This window comes from Cupressus sempervirens, chromosome 6 (assembly GCF_028749045.1).
Source record: "Cupressus sempervirens isolate cs-2001-9-10 chromosome 6, ASM2874904v1, whole genome shotgun sequence".
Classification (NCBI taxonomy): Eukaryota; Viridiplantae; Streptophyta; class Pinopsida; order Cupressales; family Cupressaceae; genus Cupressus; species Cupressus sempervirens.
In genome coordinates, this window is record NC_143123.1 from 148,224,271 (window position 1) to 148,241,247 (window position 16,977).

A 16,977-nucleotide genomic window follows, 5' to 3' on the forward strand; every position below is an offset into this window, starting at 1 on the left:
ATGATCATTAAGGAAGGGTATTAGAATATACTCTGTTTTTAGTTTGCTTTTTAGTCTTCTATTCTTAGCATTTCTTAGTTCCTCTATTAATGGGCATCTTAGTGTAAGTTGTCACTATTTTTAGTCTCGCTATTTTTAGCACTTTAGTCTTATAATATTTATTTAAGAGGTCATGGTCTCCTCTGTATAATACATTGGATTGCATCAAACATTTGAACATACCTTGTGCAATCAGTCTTTCAACTCATACATTCACTGCTCTTAGTACCAATTCTTTTAACATTTTTTATGGTCTCATAGATGTGATCACTGGTTCAGTAAACTTGGAAGATTATCTTTACCAACACTCTAGCGAGTTGATCCACCTTAACTTTCAGCTAATACTTGATGATTTTATTTCCATCATACCTTTCCAATACATCCATTGTCACTTGCGAATCCTCGCTGACACTTTAATAAGTCTGTTGGCCGAGTTCAATTCTTTTAATCACATTAATCCGAAACTTAAACATCTTCAACATTATCAAGAGGTGGCTCAGCTACTTATTCAGACTTGTTTCTTGATTGATCAACACTTACCCTTCAACATGTGTAGCTCTTTTAGCAACCATGGGTTTTGTCGGAACAAATTGCCCAAAATCAAAGTCATCTGGGGATTGTTTTTTATCTCTTCGGTGTTATTGACACCAACCAAAACGGAAGGGCTAAATCCTCTTGACAGGAGTATAGTATTCATATATTGGGATCTTCCTTCTATCACCTTCTAAAGTTTGACCTCGAAAGTCATGTGGCATCATACATCAAGTATGAATTCATGTAGAATTTCGAAATTTTTGACACCTTCTAAATTTGATCACAGATGGCATCATTGACCTGATTTCCCCAAAAGATTATTTGATTTCCTTTCCTGATAATATGAATGAATTGATACATCCATTCTTGAAGGATATTGGACTTCGGAAAAAACATAACCCTATTGAAAAGAGTTATCAAATCATTGACTTCTTCTTTAAGCTCAAAGCGATAGATGGTCTTCAGGCACCTTGAAATTGTAGGCCTAGGTGCCTTCAGCCAATTTGCATTGATGGTCCTTTACATTTCTCAAAACTCTTATTATAATAATCTTGGGTCGGTTGAATGCTAGAAGATATTGATTGTTCATTGACCCTTTTTGAGAAATTAGTTGTGTCCACATGACCAATCTCCATGCCTTTGATTTCATCAATATCAGATGACACAAAGGATGTCAAGACTAAATTCTGGTATTTGTATTTCATGGCCTTCTTGCAGCATCTGGAAATGGAGGCCACAACAGTGAATTGAAGATTTTTCCAATGGTAGAAAAATCTTAGATGTTACATGTAAACATGGAAAACTTCTACAATCCTGCATGGATTTGTTGCAAATTGGAGAAAAATTCCCCAATTTACATAATTTTAGATGCAAAGAAACTCTTCGACCTTGCATAAGGTAGGTATAAACTTGCAATTTGGAGAAAAATCTCCAAACTGTAATAAGGGTAGTGTTAAGCACAAATTAAATGTAGTTTGCACTTTAAACCCCAAACTGCATGTAGATCTGCAATGATGTTCAGTATGGAGAACTTTCTCCAAGCTCCACTTCCATAACCAAGTTGTGACATGTAGTTTGGAGTTTAAACTCCAAACTACACATATATAGTAGGGCATCATGGTCACTGAGACTTAGTGAAGCCTACCATATAAAGGGCGAGATTCCTAGTGACCCTTTCTGTAGAGATCCAAGGCATGTGGACGGAACATAGTAGCAAGAAAGGAATGAAGGGCTTATCCCATTAGTTGAGAGGGGAGCCTTCCCAATCCCACAACTTCAGTTTCTATCATAAAAAGTGGTACATGGCCTGTGCCCTATTTTCATTCGTAAGTTTGGAATTAAGAGGTCAAACTTGTGTTTCTCCTCCAATCTACTGATAATCCCCTCCTCTTTTCATTGGAGGCCACATTGATGAAATTGAATCTCCAAACTTTAGAGAGTTCCCTCTGAGATTCTATCTAGTCCGCAATCTGGACATAATTCAACGCAAGCCGCCAATGAAAATGAAGCATATTTACTCTTCTTTTTGGCTGTTTAGAAGTTAAGTTTGTAACAGTCGCTTTCCTTTTCACACCTGAGGTTCAGTTAATGTTTTCCCCTTGTCAAATAAAGTGGCAATCTAGTTGAAAGCTCTGGTAATCTTAACTCAGAGCTGTGACTTTGTTAGAAAGTAGGGTTTGAACTTGACAGGCCCCATAGCTTAGGTCAACCTCCAAAAAGAACAGCAAAGTGTCTAGGACCAAGACTGTTTACTAAGAACAGCAATGTTTTTCAAATCACTTCAATTGAAAAGACTAAGGGAAAAAACAAAATAGCAAATTGCAAGGAATAGATATTAAATACTTGTAGAAAGGTTACTAAGGTAGGTATATTGGTAAATTAAGGAGCAAATTATTAGAGTGTCAAGCTAAAAATAGGATTGGATCATAAATGAATTAAGCCTCATGGAAAAACAGAACTTAAGACAAACAAGAACACACCCATCCAGGAGAAAGCAATTGGAATAATGTTCCATAATACTTAGAATTTACGATGGCCTATGTTACAGGCTTTGCCTGTTTCTGGCCCCTACTGGATATGCCAGAATACATACCCAGCACTGCAGGTTTGTTCCAGGTACAACTAAGACATAACTGGGCAAATTCACCACCTAGAGGACAAACCCTGTGTACCCATGGCAAAGCCTGGAAAACATGCATTTTCACGAAGAAAAAAAGTAAAGAGCAGGTTTTTTTGGACCAACTAATTGGAGCTAAGGTCCATCTGTTATCTTCTTACAAATGTTTTTTATTTGTTTCAGTCACAGTGAAGATGTCAGCTATACTGTCATCAATGCTTTTTTTCTTTCACAGTTAAGCTCTTCAAATCTTGTTTTCATAACTCCAAAAATGGCCACGAGAAGGTTTTGTCTAGGCATGAACTTGTTTTGTACATATGAATTTTGAGTAATATCTATGACATATCCATCCCTGTTTTTGATATGTGGCAAGCTCATTTTGGCTTATGTTAACGAGATGCCTGAGATTGTAGGTAGATATGTGAGTCATCTAGTGAATTTTTAAGCAATATGAATATAAATAACTTATCTTGTTTCAACCAAAAAAATAGGAAGCCACTCACAAATTTTACAATGTAGCTTTAAGATACCAAGTTAGCAACACATTGAACTAGTATCAGTTGTTTTTATCTGCTGGGGCAATGCATCTTTGAGCACTCATGATCAAAACTGATTACTTATAAAATGGTCTCGCACTTGAGGATTCTTGCCAAACAGAAGTGGGCAATAGAATCTCCACTAGTTATAAATTTGTCATCCCCCTGCTATCCAAATGAATCAAGTAATTTGTTTGCTATGCAAGAAGCATGGAGAAACATCAACTATTTCTTGCTGTGTGTAACAGACATCGCATCAGTGAGCCCTTCTTACTCAATTTTAAACTTGAATTCATCTCAAAACATTCACACCTACCCAACCATCAATCCTGAGTCTTGAGTACCTGAATCATTATTCAATTCAAGAAGATGGGACACTTGTGCTGAAACTTGTTGTATAGGCTTTTAGTTTTAGTCACATGGGACAAGGAGGGCATCATATTACTCCATCTCCAATCTCTCCATAAAGGACCCAAAACTTTCATATACAGTTTTATAAAGTAGATTGAGCAATGGCATTGCTATGCTATAGTTAAGAGACAAGTTGGTTGAAAAATTAAAAAAATACAGATTATTACCTCTTTGTTTTCTCCTAATGCTGCTCTTGCCTGCCCACGTCTTTTCCAAGCCTCACCAGTTGATGGATTTGATTGTATTGCCTTACCAATGCAAAACCAAAAAATTTAATCATTCAATGAAGTGACAATAAGAATACTCAATTGGACGATAGTATGTAGTGTTTACTTTTCAACCTTAGAAAAATCTGAAATTGCAATTTCAAGCTTTCTTTGAAATGCATATGCAGTTCCTCTTCCAATTAGTGCCTCAGCAGATGTTGGATTATCCCTCAATATCTGCATACTTCATGTATCAGATATGTCATTGCTATACATGGAAAAAGTGTGTTTCATGTCATATGCCACATTATGCAAAACAATAAAAAAATATCCCTTGATGATGCACCACAAACAGAGCATTTAGAGATAAGACTTGCCTGATTGAATATGGCTATAGCATGTTCGTAATTGCCCTCATTAACCTGCAAACAACACTTGAGTTACGCTGTGTGGTCCATTTGCTTTAAGAAAAGCACTAAGAAAATACATATAACTTAAGCTATGTATTCCATTAATCTATTGCATTAAAATAGATGAAGTAAAACCAACACAAAAAAGTCTGTTTTTTTAGTCAGGTGACTAAAACGACATCTAAATAACTATTTGTAAATGACTGGTACGAATAGCTACCCCTAGAGAGCAGAACTAAAATGCAAGCATTGAAAAGGCTTAAAGTATGCTAGACTGTGATCTATATAATGTGAGATGATCACAAATGTCAACCATACTTGTGACGGTCCCACTAAGCAGAATTTTGAGTACTTCCTTCAATTACAAAGCATATTGAAGAGAACAACTGATATTAGTAGTAAGTTTTTTTCACCCATTAAAAACAACTCTTTGTATTTATTTTTCAAGTATAATATTATGTTTGACTCAGAGAAAGAAGCCCATATTTGAATTACAGCATGTTTTCATGTGATCTATAGAAATAGCAAATACAAAAATAGTGAAAACCACTTAATAGCAAGACTCAAGTACATAGTACCGAGCAAAAAAATAGACACAAGTGCTAGTAGAAAAAAACCTGAGCTATTCCTCTCGATAGCCGAAGATCCAAGCTTATTGACCGACTTTTTTGAGCAACTTGAGAACCTACATCAAACTCTTTCTGTGAAGACTTTGTCTTCATAACAGGTTTTACTTTTTCCTTCTCGGTAGTGTTTACCTTTTTGACAAGTTTTTCCTCCTCAATAGGTTGGAAAGGATTTGTACAAGTTGAGTTGGAAGAAATCAGTGTTGAATTTGGTGAGACTGTATTTTCACTATCACTGACAACCGATAAATCACTTTTTAAATCAGCAAGTAATTCCTGCAAATCGAGTAGCTGCTTTAGATCCACAGATCGACCCAGTGCATATCCATAACCTTCCTTCCAAGCCTGTACTGCATCCTGCTGCTTGCCCAAAGCAGTCAATGCATGACCTGAAGAAGCTAACTGTTATAAAAAAGTAGCTTGTAAACTGAAGTTTGGAAACAAAAATAATATAAAGACAATAATACTCCATAAAAGTAGAAAATTTTATTCTTCAGTGGCAGAGAATCAAATTGACAAATCCCCTATTTGTCTGATGTTAAAAGGCTGGCCTAGAGTAAATAGTGTAAATAACAAGCATTTGTGTGCTCATTTCAGTCTTCTAGCTACCATACACCTTGAATGGTGATATTAGAACTGCCATTCCTAACCAATTGATCAAACTAGAGTTTAACTAACATTTTCTCAAAATAATTGCTCAAAAAGAGAGCCAACGTAAAGTTAAAGCACATTTAAGGTGAAACTAGAGTAATAAATGTACAAATAAACAGTCAATTCACCTTCTCAACTTAAACTGCATTTTTATTTGTGGAAATAACAAATTGCAGTTTTATATAAAGCATAGAATGTGGGCAAACATTTTGACTTAACTACAAAAATCACTGTAAATGATATAGTCAGGTGCCTGTACTCCTTTACATAATAACAGGACATTTGAACTAATAGAATTGAAGAACCAAAAAAAGTGCATGTTTGCATTCATGAGCAGCAATATTTAGAATGACTCACAATAATGGTCAAACATCTATTATGATGGGCCAAGCTGCTATATGCCAACAATCAGTGACTATTTTTGGTATTTTTTTTAGATTTCACATTTGTGTTTTGTCATCCAAAGACAAAAACCCTTCATTTGTTTGGAATTTGCGAGGATGAAAACCCTCATGGATTCCACGCATGAGATCTAGGACAAAAATCATTATTTCCCATTCTGGTCAATTCTAATTGAAGATCACAAATAATAAATACATAGTATATATTATATATAATACTAATATATAATATAATTATGATGTATTAATGTAATAATATATTATAATACGGTAATATTATATTATTATAATATAACTATTATATAATTGTTTTATATTTATATGATATATCATTATAATATAATTATAAATTATTATACTATACACTTTTTAAATTTGAATTTTTCCCCATTCTTGTGAATACCAGTTTTTTCAAAGAATCTTATACTTTTGTTTTGCCAATTTTTTCCCCAAGCAATTTATGCTGCTACGGTTCTAATTGCTGGCCAAAGTTGCTTTACTTGATCGGCAGGTGATCAAAACCATACAAAAGCTACATAATGATCCATAACTTTGTCAAAGTGTTGTTTCATCATACCATGTCACAATAGCTTGAGGGCAAGAACTTTTGAGGATACACATTGCCATTTTCCTTTTTAAACTAGTACCAAGGAAAAAACCTCTAGCGTGTTAGGTTTATCCCATAAATAATTGATAAACAGCAAAAAGGAAGAGCCAAATAGATACAAGAGACGCACAATATTATCCTAGGAAAACCCTTCCACTTGAAGGGAAAAATCCACCCACACAACGAAATATCACTTTTATTGATAAAGAAAATGTTTGAATACAATGCTTTTGCTTGATACGATATATATAACAAATAGAGAGACTCTTCATATTACAACCGAAAGTCTCTTCAAATTTCTCAAAACATGACTCTTCATATTCCAAATGATTGCCTCTACACATGACGTATAACACGTCTTTATATTTAATATTATCTCAATTATTATCATCAATGCCTTCTTCAGCTGAAGATGACCATAATGGTTACAGTGATCATATTTCTAAAAATCAGATATAAAGATCTCTATCACAGCTACAATTTGCAACACTCCCTCTTAGCGAGAGAGAGATCTTTAGCATAGGAGTCACACATAGCTGCAACAAAAGTGTCAATTCTAATCACATAGATTTTCATAAAAACATGTTATCTCAGAATAACATAATTTATGGAATCACTCAACATGAAGGACCTACAAGAATCGCAACCAGCTTTCATCAAAGACTCTCTCAATGCGATGTTGTCATGGAATCTCTCAACATGACAAGCGTGCAAGGTTCACAACCAGCTTACATCATGGGCTCTCTCAACATGATGTTGTCGTGGACTCTCTCAACATGACATCCAACTCCCATCCCATCACAGAATCACTAAACATGATGACATCATGGACTCTATCTACATGATGTTCTCCCTATGGTTTCCCTTATAAGTGAAAGATTTTTCATAGCTGTTCTTACAACTTTATAAATAAGAACTCAAAATCAACAAGAAGGAAAATCACAACTGAGATTCATTGCCAATAAGAGTCTTAAATTCTACTAAACCTAACTTGTCACAAAGAAAAACTCATAAACAACTATAAAAATGGCAAGGATTCCATAAAGACTCTCTCAACTGAAATAACTGATCATCACAAGAAAAAGAACATATGACAACCTCCCTATAAAGCTAAAACATCTCCATCTGACTATGTAACATTAAAGCAATATCCTCATCTCATTGCTTCTTGTTGCATCCTGCAACCAAGAGAGATATTAAAACAATCATAAATATCAATGTTATTTCCAATTATATAACAGAAATCTATAAAATCTACAAAAATAGAATACATATGTATGTGTTGGTATCAAAGTTTCAAACCAAGGTCTAATAAATAGGAAATGCCTCCATAGTGAGATGTCAACACAAAGTTTCTACTTACTTTTCCTCCTCTTTTCCTTGTTCCTCCTGCTCTTGATTTCTCTTACAAAGCCACAAAGTTCGTCTCCAATACTTCACTCTTGTCCTTTGCTAAGTATTTTTGTCACCGGACGATTCTACACTTATGTATTCTCCATCGTTATTATTGTTCTTATTATCATCAAAATATAAAATATCATATTACCGTTAGTCCGATGGTGGGATTCGTCAAGAGTTCGGGCCAACCCGACTTGCCTTTTGTCTTCGTCAAAGATAATAATTTCTAAAAGTATTTTTCTATTTCGCTCTACTCCTGATGACAGTTTTCAAGTGACATTTGGAAGACTAGAGATGTTTGTTTATTTCAACTGAAACACCTATGTTTCGAAACTCACAATTCATAGATTGCACTAAAGAAAAGCTTTAGCCTCTGGCTTGAAACAAAGAAAACAAAAATCTCAAGCCCTGCAAAAATCTTATCTAACAATCGCATCATGTTGCCAATATTTGATTCTCAAAGAACAAATGCCAAAAACTTGTCGAACAACAAGAATAAAATATTGAAGGATACTAGAAACAAGGGAAGACATCAAAGACAAGCATGTATCTCGATTCCTTCCATTATCATGCTTGTTTCTCCATCTGCCAACATCATGATGACAAAAAGATCCATTTCCAAACCCAATTTCTCGAGCAGTTTAAATCTGTCCATGTCAAGCATGTACACATCATTGATAAGTAGATTAAATCCACCCTTCCTTTCTCTTAGCAAAGACAATGCAATAGTTTCTCTAGTACATGTTGTAACTTCATATTGACAAAACTAAAGCATTCTATGCAAAATCTTGAGGCAAGTCGGAGCATCATCTAAAACTAGAATTTCTAGCCCCTCCATTCAATGTTATAGCTCTCATACGTTTCTTAAAAAAAATGACCACAATAACAAAAATACAACTTAAACAACTAAGAAAGAAAACAAAGAGACACGAGCATGAAAATTTATTCTCCACCGCAACACATCGATGGTTACCAAGAACTCCCAACACCGTGGCTGCAAAGGCGGTGACATCGATTATGAGCTTGGAAATGCCCCAACTATGTAAACATCCCTCCCACTACCTCTAAAATTCCATCTACAATTTTTGTCTTTGCATCCTTCGCATGACCTGCCACAATGTTCACCACCTTCATTGTCTTGCTTCTCTCTACTGAGAATCCCAACTTCCAACTCTCAGCTTTCAAGGAGCTTTGTGAAGCCTTCTAATTTGCAGCGACATTTCCCTGATACGTCAAATAGACAACAGCAATGTGTTTCTTAGCTGCTTGTAAAGCAGAAATGAGGGGTGCTTTACTATTTTCAACCGCAAGCCTCTTGGTAGAAGATTTTGAACTGCCACAACCAATCTCACCATTTACATAACAACATTCCTTTCTCCCTTCTCCCTCCTCTCAAAACCAATGCAAAATATCATCTCAAATATCATCTCTCGAAGCGAATACCTTGTTCTAGTCTTTGCATTTCAACTACAGCACCGAAAATAAATTGGGCATCCAATGCATTGGAAGATTCAAGATCACATGGAACCTTTGACTTCCCACATAAATGTACATTTAAAGATGGAGCATCGTTGCAGAGACAAATCCTCGATACATATTACTGTATAAAGGCATTTAAATTCTTCTCAACACATGATAGTATAATGAGGAAACAAAGCCTACACACCGGGTTTCAATACTCAAAAATACGGTGAAAAATAACAAAAACTGCAAGACTCCCTTATTTGTTGTTATATGAACCTGGCTTTGATACCATGTTAGGTTTAGCCTAGAAATAATTGATAAACAGCAAAAAGGAAGAGCCAAATAGATACAAGAGACACACAAGATTATCCTAGGTAAACCCGTCCACTTGAAGAGAAAAACCAAGCCACAACGAAATATCACTTCTATTGATAACGTAAATGTTCGAGTAAAATGCTTTTGCTTGATACAATATCTATAACAAAAGAAAAGACTCTTCATATTACAACCGAAAGTCTCTTCAAATTTTCCAAAACATCGACTCTTCATATTCCAAATTCATGCCTCTACACATGACATATACTTTATATTTAATATTATATCAATTATTATAACCAATGTCTTCTTCAGCTGAAGATGACCATAACGGTTACAACGATCATATTTCTAAAAATCAGATATAAAGATCTCTATCACAGCTACAATCTTCGACATAGCCTACTTCCATTTCTTACAAAGGATAAAGTAAGGTAAATAAATTTTAATTAATTTAAGTAGGGCGGAGCAAGTTTTTTTTATTTTGGCATTTTAAATGTGAGATTTGACATTTGCGATTTGTCTTCCAAGGACAAATACCCTTGATTTGTTTGGGATTTGAGAGGATGAAAACCCTCTTGGATTCCACAATGAGATCTAGGACAAAAATCACTGTTTCCCATTTTGATCAATCCTAATCAAAGATCACAATGTGCTGATTTATTAAGGAGTTAACAACATGTTTTAAGTTTGAATGTTGCTGCTACAGTGTCATTACAGTACTTTCTTGAAGATTTCATCCTTTAGAGTGTTGTATTGCTGCTACAGTGTTGTTGCACTGTAGCCCATCATACTTGAGGATTTCTACACTGGTTTTCAAGATTTCGGAGCGTTAATGTGCATCAAAAGGTGCTGGATCTAAATTTTGTATCACATTTTCAGTAGCTACTACCTTTATAGGAGTAAATTCGGTAAACCCCAGTTCTGAGATCAGTTGTACAATTGCTGATTTCTATCATTCGCAGCCACCAAAAATCATCGTCAATGTACATCAATCATATAAGGTATTGTTCCAGTCATCAAGAATTTTGATCAGCCATATAAGGTGTTATTCCAATATTTTGACAGGTTACATCAGTCATATAAGGTGCTAAATCAATCATCAGAAGGTTATACCAGTCATATAAGGTGCTGTTCTAGAATTTTGGAAGCTTACGGCAGTCCTGTAAGGCACTGTGCCAGTCATTAGAAAGATATACCAATTATACAAGGCACTTTTTTGTAAGGTGACATCAATCATATAAGGTGTTATCCCAATTAAGAAAAGGTTATATCAGACATTTATAGAGCTATAACTGTCTAGCATTTATTAAACTTCCATAGTGCCTTTTCAGTGGCGACATTGTACAACATCCATCATTGTTCACTTGTGAATTTATTTGGGATTGTGGTAATTCTGAGAATTCATTTTCCAGCTTGAATATCAGCATCGTTATAAATTTTCCCATCTTGTGATTAAATAAGATCAATGTAATTGATGTTGTCATATTGATTTCTAGTCAGATCTGAGTGTGACTGTACTTATTTGAGGGTTTTAGCGAATTTTCCAACTTGGTAGTTGTGATCAACATTTTTATTACTAGTTTTGTTGTTGTTGTTGTTGTTGTTGTTTTTGTTCCAGTGGTGTGTGTGTTCTAAACAAAATAGACGAAACAAAAATTATAAAGAGCTGACATTAGGATTGTTTTGAGGTTATTACCCAAAAAAAATGTTCTGAGGTCAGCAAGGCTTCAAATCTCTGGACTCCAAATTATCATCCTAATGTGTATACTTTTCTACAATTAAAGGAAATTTCTATTTTTATCCAAAAACAGTTGCACCTTTCTATAAGCATTGAATGTGGGTTGACATTTTAGATTAACTTAAAAAGGGATATTAATAAAGTAAGAGATGCCTGCTTTTCTACATTTATCAAATAAACATTTCTGCAAATAATAAAATTATACATTCAAAACATTACTCCGAGTCCCTGTTTTCCTACATGCATTAGCAGGGCATTTCAATGACTTATATAATAGATCAACAATCTTTATAATAAATTTCAAATTCCCAGATGAGCCAAATTTCCATAAACCAACACTTCATGAACATTTGAAACAAAAGATAATGAAACGATATGATGAGATGAGATGACTCCTAATGCTATTTAGACCATATATATTATGCAAGATCTATCAAAAAGTATCCACTTGTTTAAAAGATTATCTATGTAGGGATCTAGATATAAAATGAAGTCAAACTTGTTTAAGTCAAATTTTGAGAAAACAACCAGCTAAATTGTATCAAGTTGTTTAAAAACTAGAATGGTGCTAATATGGCTGTACTTATGGTACAAATTCTCCATTCCATTGTTTTGGCTTAAACTTTGGTATACTATTTGTGACCTGAAATATATCTGTGACTAATATTAATATTTCAAACAAACAGTTTGAACAGAAGTATGTTATCGTCTACTTCATTTAATTTCCATGCTTCAGATATTCTTGATTCTCAAGATCTCTTGGGTCCAATGCTTATGTATATATGTCTTGATTTCCAATAATTTATCAATGGAGCTATGCAAATCTTATGGAGTCATTCGGAGTTTGGATAGAAATTTAAACGTCTACTCTGTCAGTTAATTCTTTACGCATACAAATTTTGAAAATCAAATATATCTCTTACTATTTTTTCGCATTGAAAAAAAAAAGTAGCCTAAAATTTGGCTTTTGTCAATGGTTCCTGTTATAATATGGTATAACAAGAATGCTCGGGCAACTAAAATGAAGAAACCAGAAATTGTCTATGCTTACATACAGGATCTGCAGTCTCTCTAATAGCTCAAGTTATTCATTAATTTCGTATTGTAGATAGGCCAAAATTCGTATATGCCAGAAAATCATGTATCCTTGAAGGAAAACTAATTGCATCCAACAGGCGATCTTTATGATAATTTGCAATGTTTTCAAACATTAATTATGAACAAGATCAAACCTCAAATATGAGAATAATCAATAATTGATTTAAATCAAGCATGTTCATATTAAGGGATTGGTCTTTGAAAGAATCTGCACTACTCCAGATCCCTATTCCAGATGGGCCAAGGCTAAAATATGTTAACAACCAATGAATTGTTTTGCACAAAAGAAAATAGTAGGATGATATGAAACCAGGTCAAGCTCTCTCGGTTTTGTTTGATTGTGATTAATTTAGATTTTATTTAATAGGCTGTTACTAGAAATATGTGGAATTGTGCCTGTAATTGTTATGTGGTGAGAAGATTAGAGGAAAATATTTCCCAACACAACTTACGAAAAATCTATTTCTACCTTGTATCGATTTTAAGTACAATATTAATCCTGCAAGCATGTGCTGAGCTGGCCTTGGTATCATTCAATAGCAGGTAGATTTGAAGAAAATGTGTTTCATCGTCTAAAGTTAAATTAAAATGTGTGGGGTATCACTGAGTGGTGAAGTGATCAAATGTCATTAACAAGGTCTGAGTTCAATTCCCACATGGAAACTGCTGAACCAAGCTCCATGCAAGAATGGCCCAACAAAATCATGCGCCAAACACAGTAGAATGGGGCCCTTTCTAAGCCCCCAAATATGAGAACTGCAGTTCCTTACTCTCCAATTACCCTTGGCAAAGATAAAATTACAACCGTATAGAAAATTATATTATGACTACTGAATATGCAACTTATATATTCATTAATCCTAATTAGTTTATCACTCTGTGCCCAATCTAAATTATAACACATTTCGAAAAAATTGTTTTCACACCTTTAAGAACATAAGCTTGGAGATTATTCGGATCCAGTTCCAGTGCCTTCTCGCAATCCTTAACCACATGCTTGTGCAACTCCAGCTTACTGTAACAAAATGCTCGGTTGCTACATTGCAGAGACCAAGACCAGATTTCATTAGCCAATAAATTTCAAGATTAACTCCCTTAAGCTAAATATGAGAAAAAATGAAATAACCATATCATTGTGTTGAATTTAGTGGTAAGGTAAGCAAAAACGGTTTAATGTGTCTCACTTCAATAGTGAATCAAAATTATGCACAACGCTATCGTGAGAAAATTTTAAAATACCATAGCACAGCAACGTAACGTGTTTCTACTTCAAATATTTGATACGTTGGTTTTCATGGATCTAGAATTAAAAATGTATGTTGCCATGTATAACTGTCAAGTCCAAAATGAGACACTTCTCAAAGTTTGGGCACTCGAGATACTATGTTCAATTCCCTTACAGAGCGGAGATAAGGTCCCTGATGTTAGCCTCCCCAGCTTGGATCGACCGAAAAATAGTGAAACGCTCAAGCCATTTCACAGAATAAATATCACTAGCGTGTGTAATGCAATCCAAAAGATTTTGTAAATTTGATGATGGTACGTCCAAGTACTCGTCTTGTGGCGGATAAGTAATAAAAAATTTCCTTTACTTTTAAAAAATGAAAATAACAAAATCAAGTGCCTTACCATATGTCCTGCACTGTGCAAGACTGGTCAATAATGGAATTAAGAATACGAATGGCCTTCGACCAGTCCCGGGACACGCAAGCCCTCACTAACGCCTGCCTTTCCGAGTGAGAGGAGAGGGCCATAGCCTGGGCTAAGCTCTCGTCCGGCATGGATAAAAACTTTTATTAATCCTCAAGAAAAGATATCTATTACCATAACACGAGGGTTTGAGGTTTGAATCCTCCTCCTCTACACTAGCACTACACAAGGGCTTGAACTTCAAATCCTTCGTTCTTTATTTATTTATACAGTTGTTTGAACTGTAAATCCTTCAAATCTTTGTTGTGTATTTGGCAATTCGCCGGATTTATTTTGCTGCAGTCTGCTTATTGGGGTTCGACAACAGAGCGAGATGGTCGGGTCTATAGTCAGCCGGATGAGGTGAAGTGGAGTCATCTATTTACTTTTCTGTCAACCGACGGCAAAATATGTTGAGAGATTTATTTTTTTCAAAAAGATGATGACGAACAAAGTTGTCTTGCCACGCGATGGGGACGGAAGCTCTTGGGAGGGTTTTATTTTGCGAAAAAATGATCTTTTATACTTCATAACACCACTCATTTGTTAATGCGATCAGATTTCCACAATCCAGGATTAGAGTGTGTGGAGATTTTTACCATCAACATTTTGAATCACACTACGTGATCCATCACCAGGATGAGAGAGCAAGAGATGTCAAATAAAGTAAGTAGCAGATTTAGCAAAGACTCACCATATAAAGGAGAACAGGGAAAAGGAAAGCACAAACCCTGAAACTAAACCAACTAATAATAAATAAATAAAAATATAACTAGCACTTGTACCTGAGAGAGGTTCAAGGGAAAAGCCGATAGCATAATTTTAAAAAATTATCATTGTATGAAATTGCATAGTATAGTAAAGGGTTAAACATAATTTTTCTCATGATATATAATATTATTTATCAAGTACGATGTTTAGTGTGTTCCAACAGTGCATACAATAAAATTAAAAATGGTATTTTAGAAGTAGAAGAGTAGTATACAATAAAATTTAAAATGGTTATTTGAAGCATGCATAATGTTTGATACAAATGTTTACCAAGAAATGTATGTGTGGACCTAAATAGTAGTTAATAATACAATTGTAAACTTCCATTTGAAACATGCATGATATTTAATAGAAGCAATGTTTGTAAGTAAAAGTTTGTGTGCCAAATTTAGTGATCCTTTGATATCTATACAAACTATATAGTTGGTAATGAGTCCATAAATGATTACACCTTAAGCTCTTTCTATGTATTGAACCAACATGTACATTGATTGTCAGAAAATTGGAGAAGGTAATATACTGTGGAACTGTTTTTATATTTGAGCTGGGGATGGTTTCCCAGAAATATTGAACCTTCTTAAATGTTACATGTTAGAGAATCTGTCACATTTTTCCTGAAAGCACGTCATAGGAGTAACAAATTTAAATCGCGTACTTCTAAAAGTAAATGAACGGGCAAGGAAGTGAGCTTTAACACAAAATATTAAAAATAAATGGTGTAAAACATGCAATCAAAAATACCTACATAGTAAAGTATTAAACAATAACTTATAAAAATGGATGCACATAAGGGCAGCATACCTTTCTCCTTCACTCAAGGCCTGAAATGTCCCTATGTTTACTTCAGAAATTGCCTCTTTAAATATAATGCTCACACGTATCTCCTCTCCACAAGTGTGATACATATTCCATAGTACAAACATAAGGAAGACATAGTTAAATTCTGAAACAAATAATTTTTGAAAGCAAGGGAATATATTAAGCTGAAAGTAGAAGTTACTGGTAAAAAAAAATTCAAGTATAATTAATTGAACCTGAGAATGTATACACTTGAGTAAAAGGCAATGAAGTTTGTGATCCAGCCTGAACAACAAAATGGTTTGTCTCTATCCATAGTAAGGTTGGGCTTTTTATACTGCTGCTCTGTAGACATCCACTGTCGACATGTCATGCATCCCTTTATATTTGAATGCAGACTACAATTGTGAAGACATCTATATGTTTAGAAATAGTCAGCTGCAATGGTGGGTTGCCATAGATCCTAACCAGAACAGTGATTTGGTTGAAGATATCCCTCTTTAGACATATTGAACAGTTAAAACGTATTCGTTTGAGACTCTGACTGAGCATTACTGGCAAGCAATAAATCCAATAGTCAACTGGGTTTGTGGCTAGATCCGTTGCTAAGGCTACTGTCTTTACTTGTGATGGTTTTGCAGTGGATGGAATAAGCATTGGAGATGTCAAATATAGCACCTTCTCCATTCACACGTATTTTAATAGAGCTTGAATTAATTAACAACACATGATGTGGATGTGATGTGGAGCCTCCAAGGGAAAGATTGAGTGGCGGTCCATTGGCAAGGGCTTGACTGGTTATGTATAATCTCTAATGAAGAGATGAAGCTATTTCTTGAGGAAGCCATTATTTCACAGTCACCACTAACTCATTGCAATCCAATGTCCAGAGTTACCAATTTTGACACATTGTTTGACAGTCACCACAAACGCATGGCATGTGCCAAAACAAAAACTTTGCAACACAGAAAAGAGATTAACTAAAATTGCATGATAGAAAATTTCTATCGGATGTTCTAGTTTGGATTGTTCTGATAATAAATCATTCCAGAGACTAAATTGTCTCAAAATGCCTATTCATACTGCAGCCTTCTCAGAAATGCATTAAGAAAATATAGAAACAAGATTTGTTAATTGAGCCCTAGAGATCTTAAGGATATATTGTA

General features: G+C 34.7%; 1 protein-coding gene across 1 annotated transcript in view; it reads right to left on the bottom strand.

The window, feature by feature from the left end:
• The window catches only part of SRFR1 (Tetratricopeptide repeat (TPR)-like superfamily protein), a 260,775-nt gene extending 246,128 nt beyond the window's left edge, over window positions 1-14,647 (bottom strand). Inside the window, exons 1-6 of the mRNA XM_089787186.1 lie at window positions 14,183-14,647; window positions 13,480-13,589; window positions 4,870-5,267; window positions 4,220-4,264; window positions 3,978-4,079; window positions 3,804-3,884 (exon numbers count right to left, since the gene is read on the bottom strand). Of these exons, the coding sequence (XP_089643312.1) occupies window positions 3,804-3,884; window positions 3,978-4,079; window positions 4,220-4,264; window positions 4,870-5,267; window positions 13,480-13,589; window positions 14,183-14,334 (888 nt within the window). The 5' untranslated portion in view covers window positions 14,335-14,647. The remainder of the gene's footprint in view (window positions 1-3,803; window positions 3,885-3,977; window positions 4,080-4,219; window positions 4,265-4,869; window positions 5,268-13,479; window positions 13,590-14,182) is intronic.
• Window positions 14,648-16,977: the final 2,330 nt, after the last annotated feature.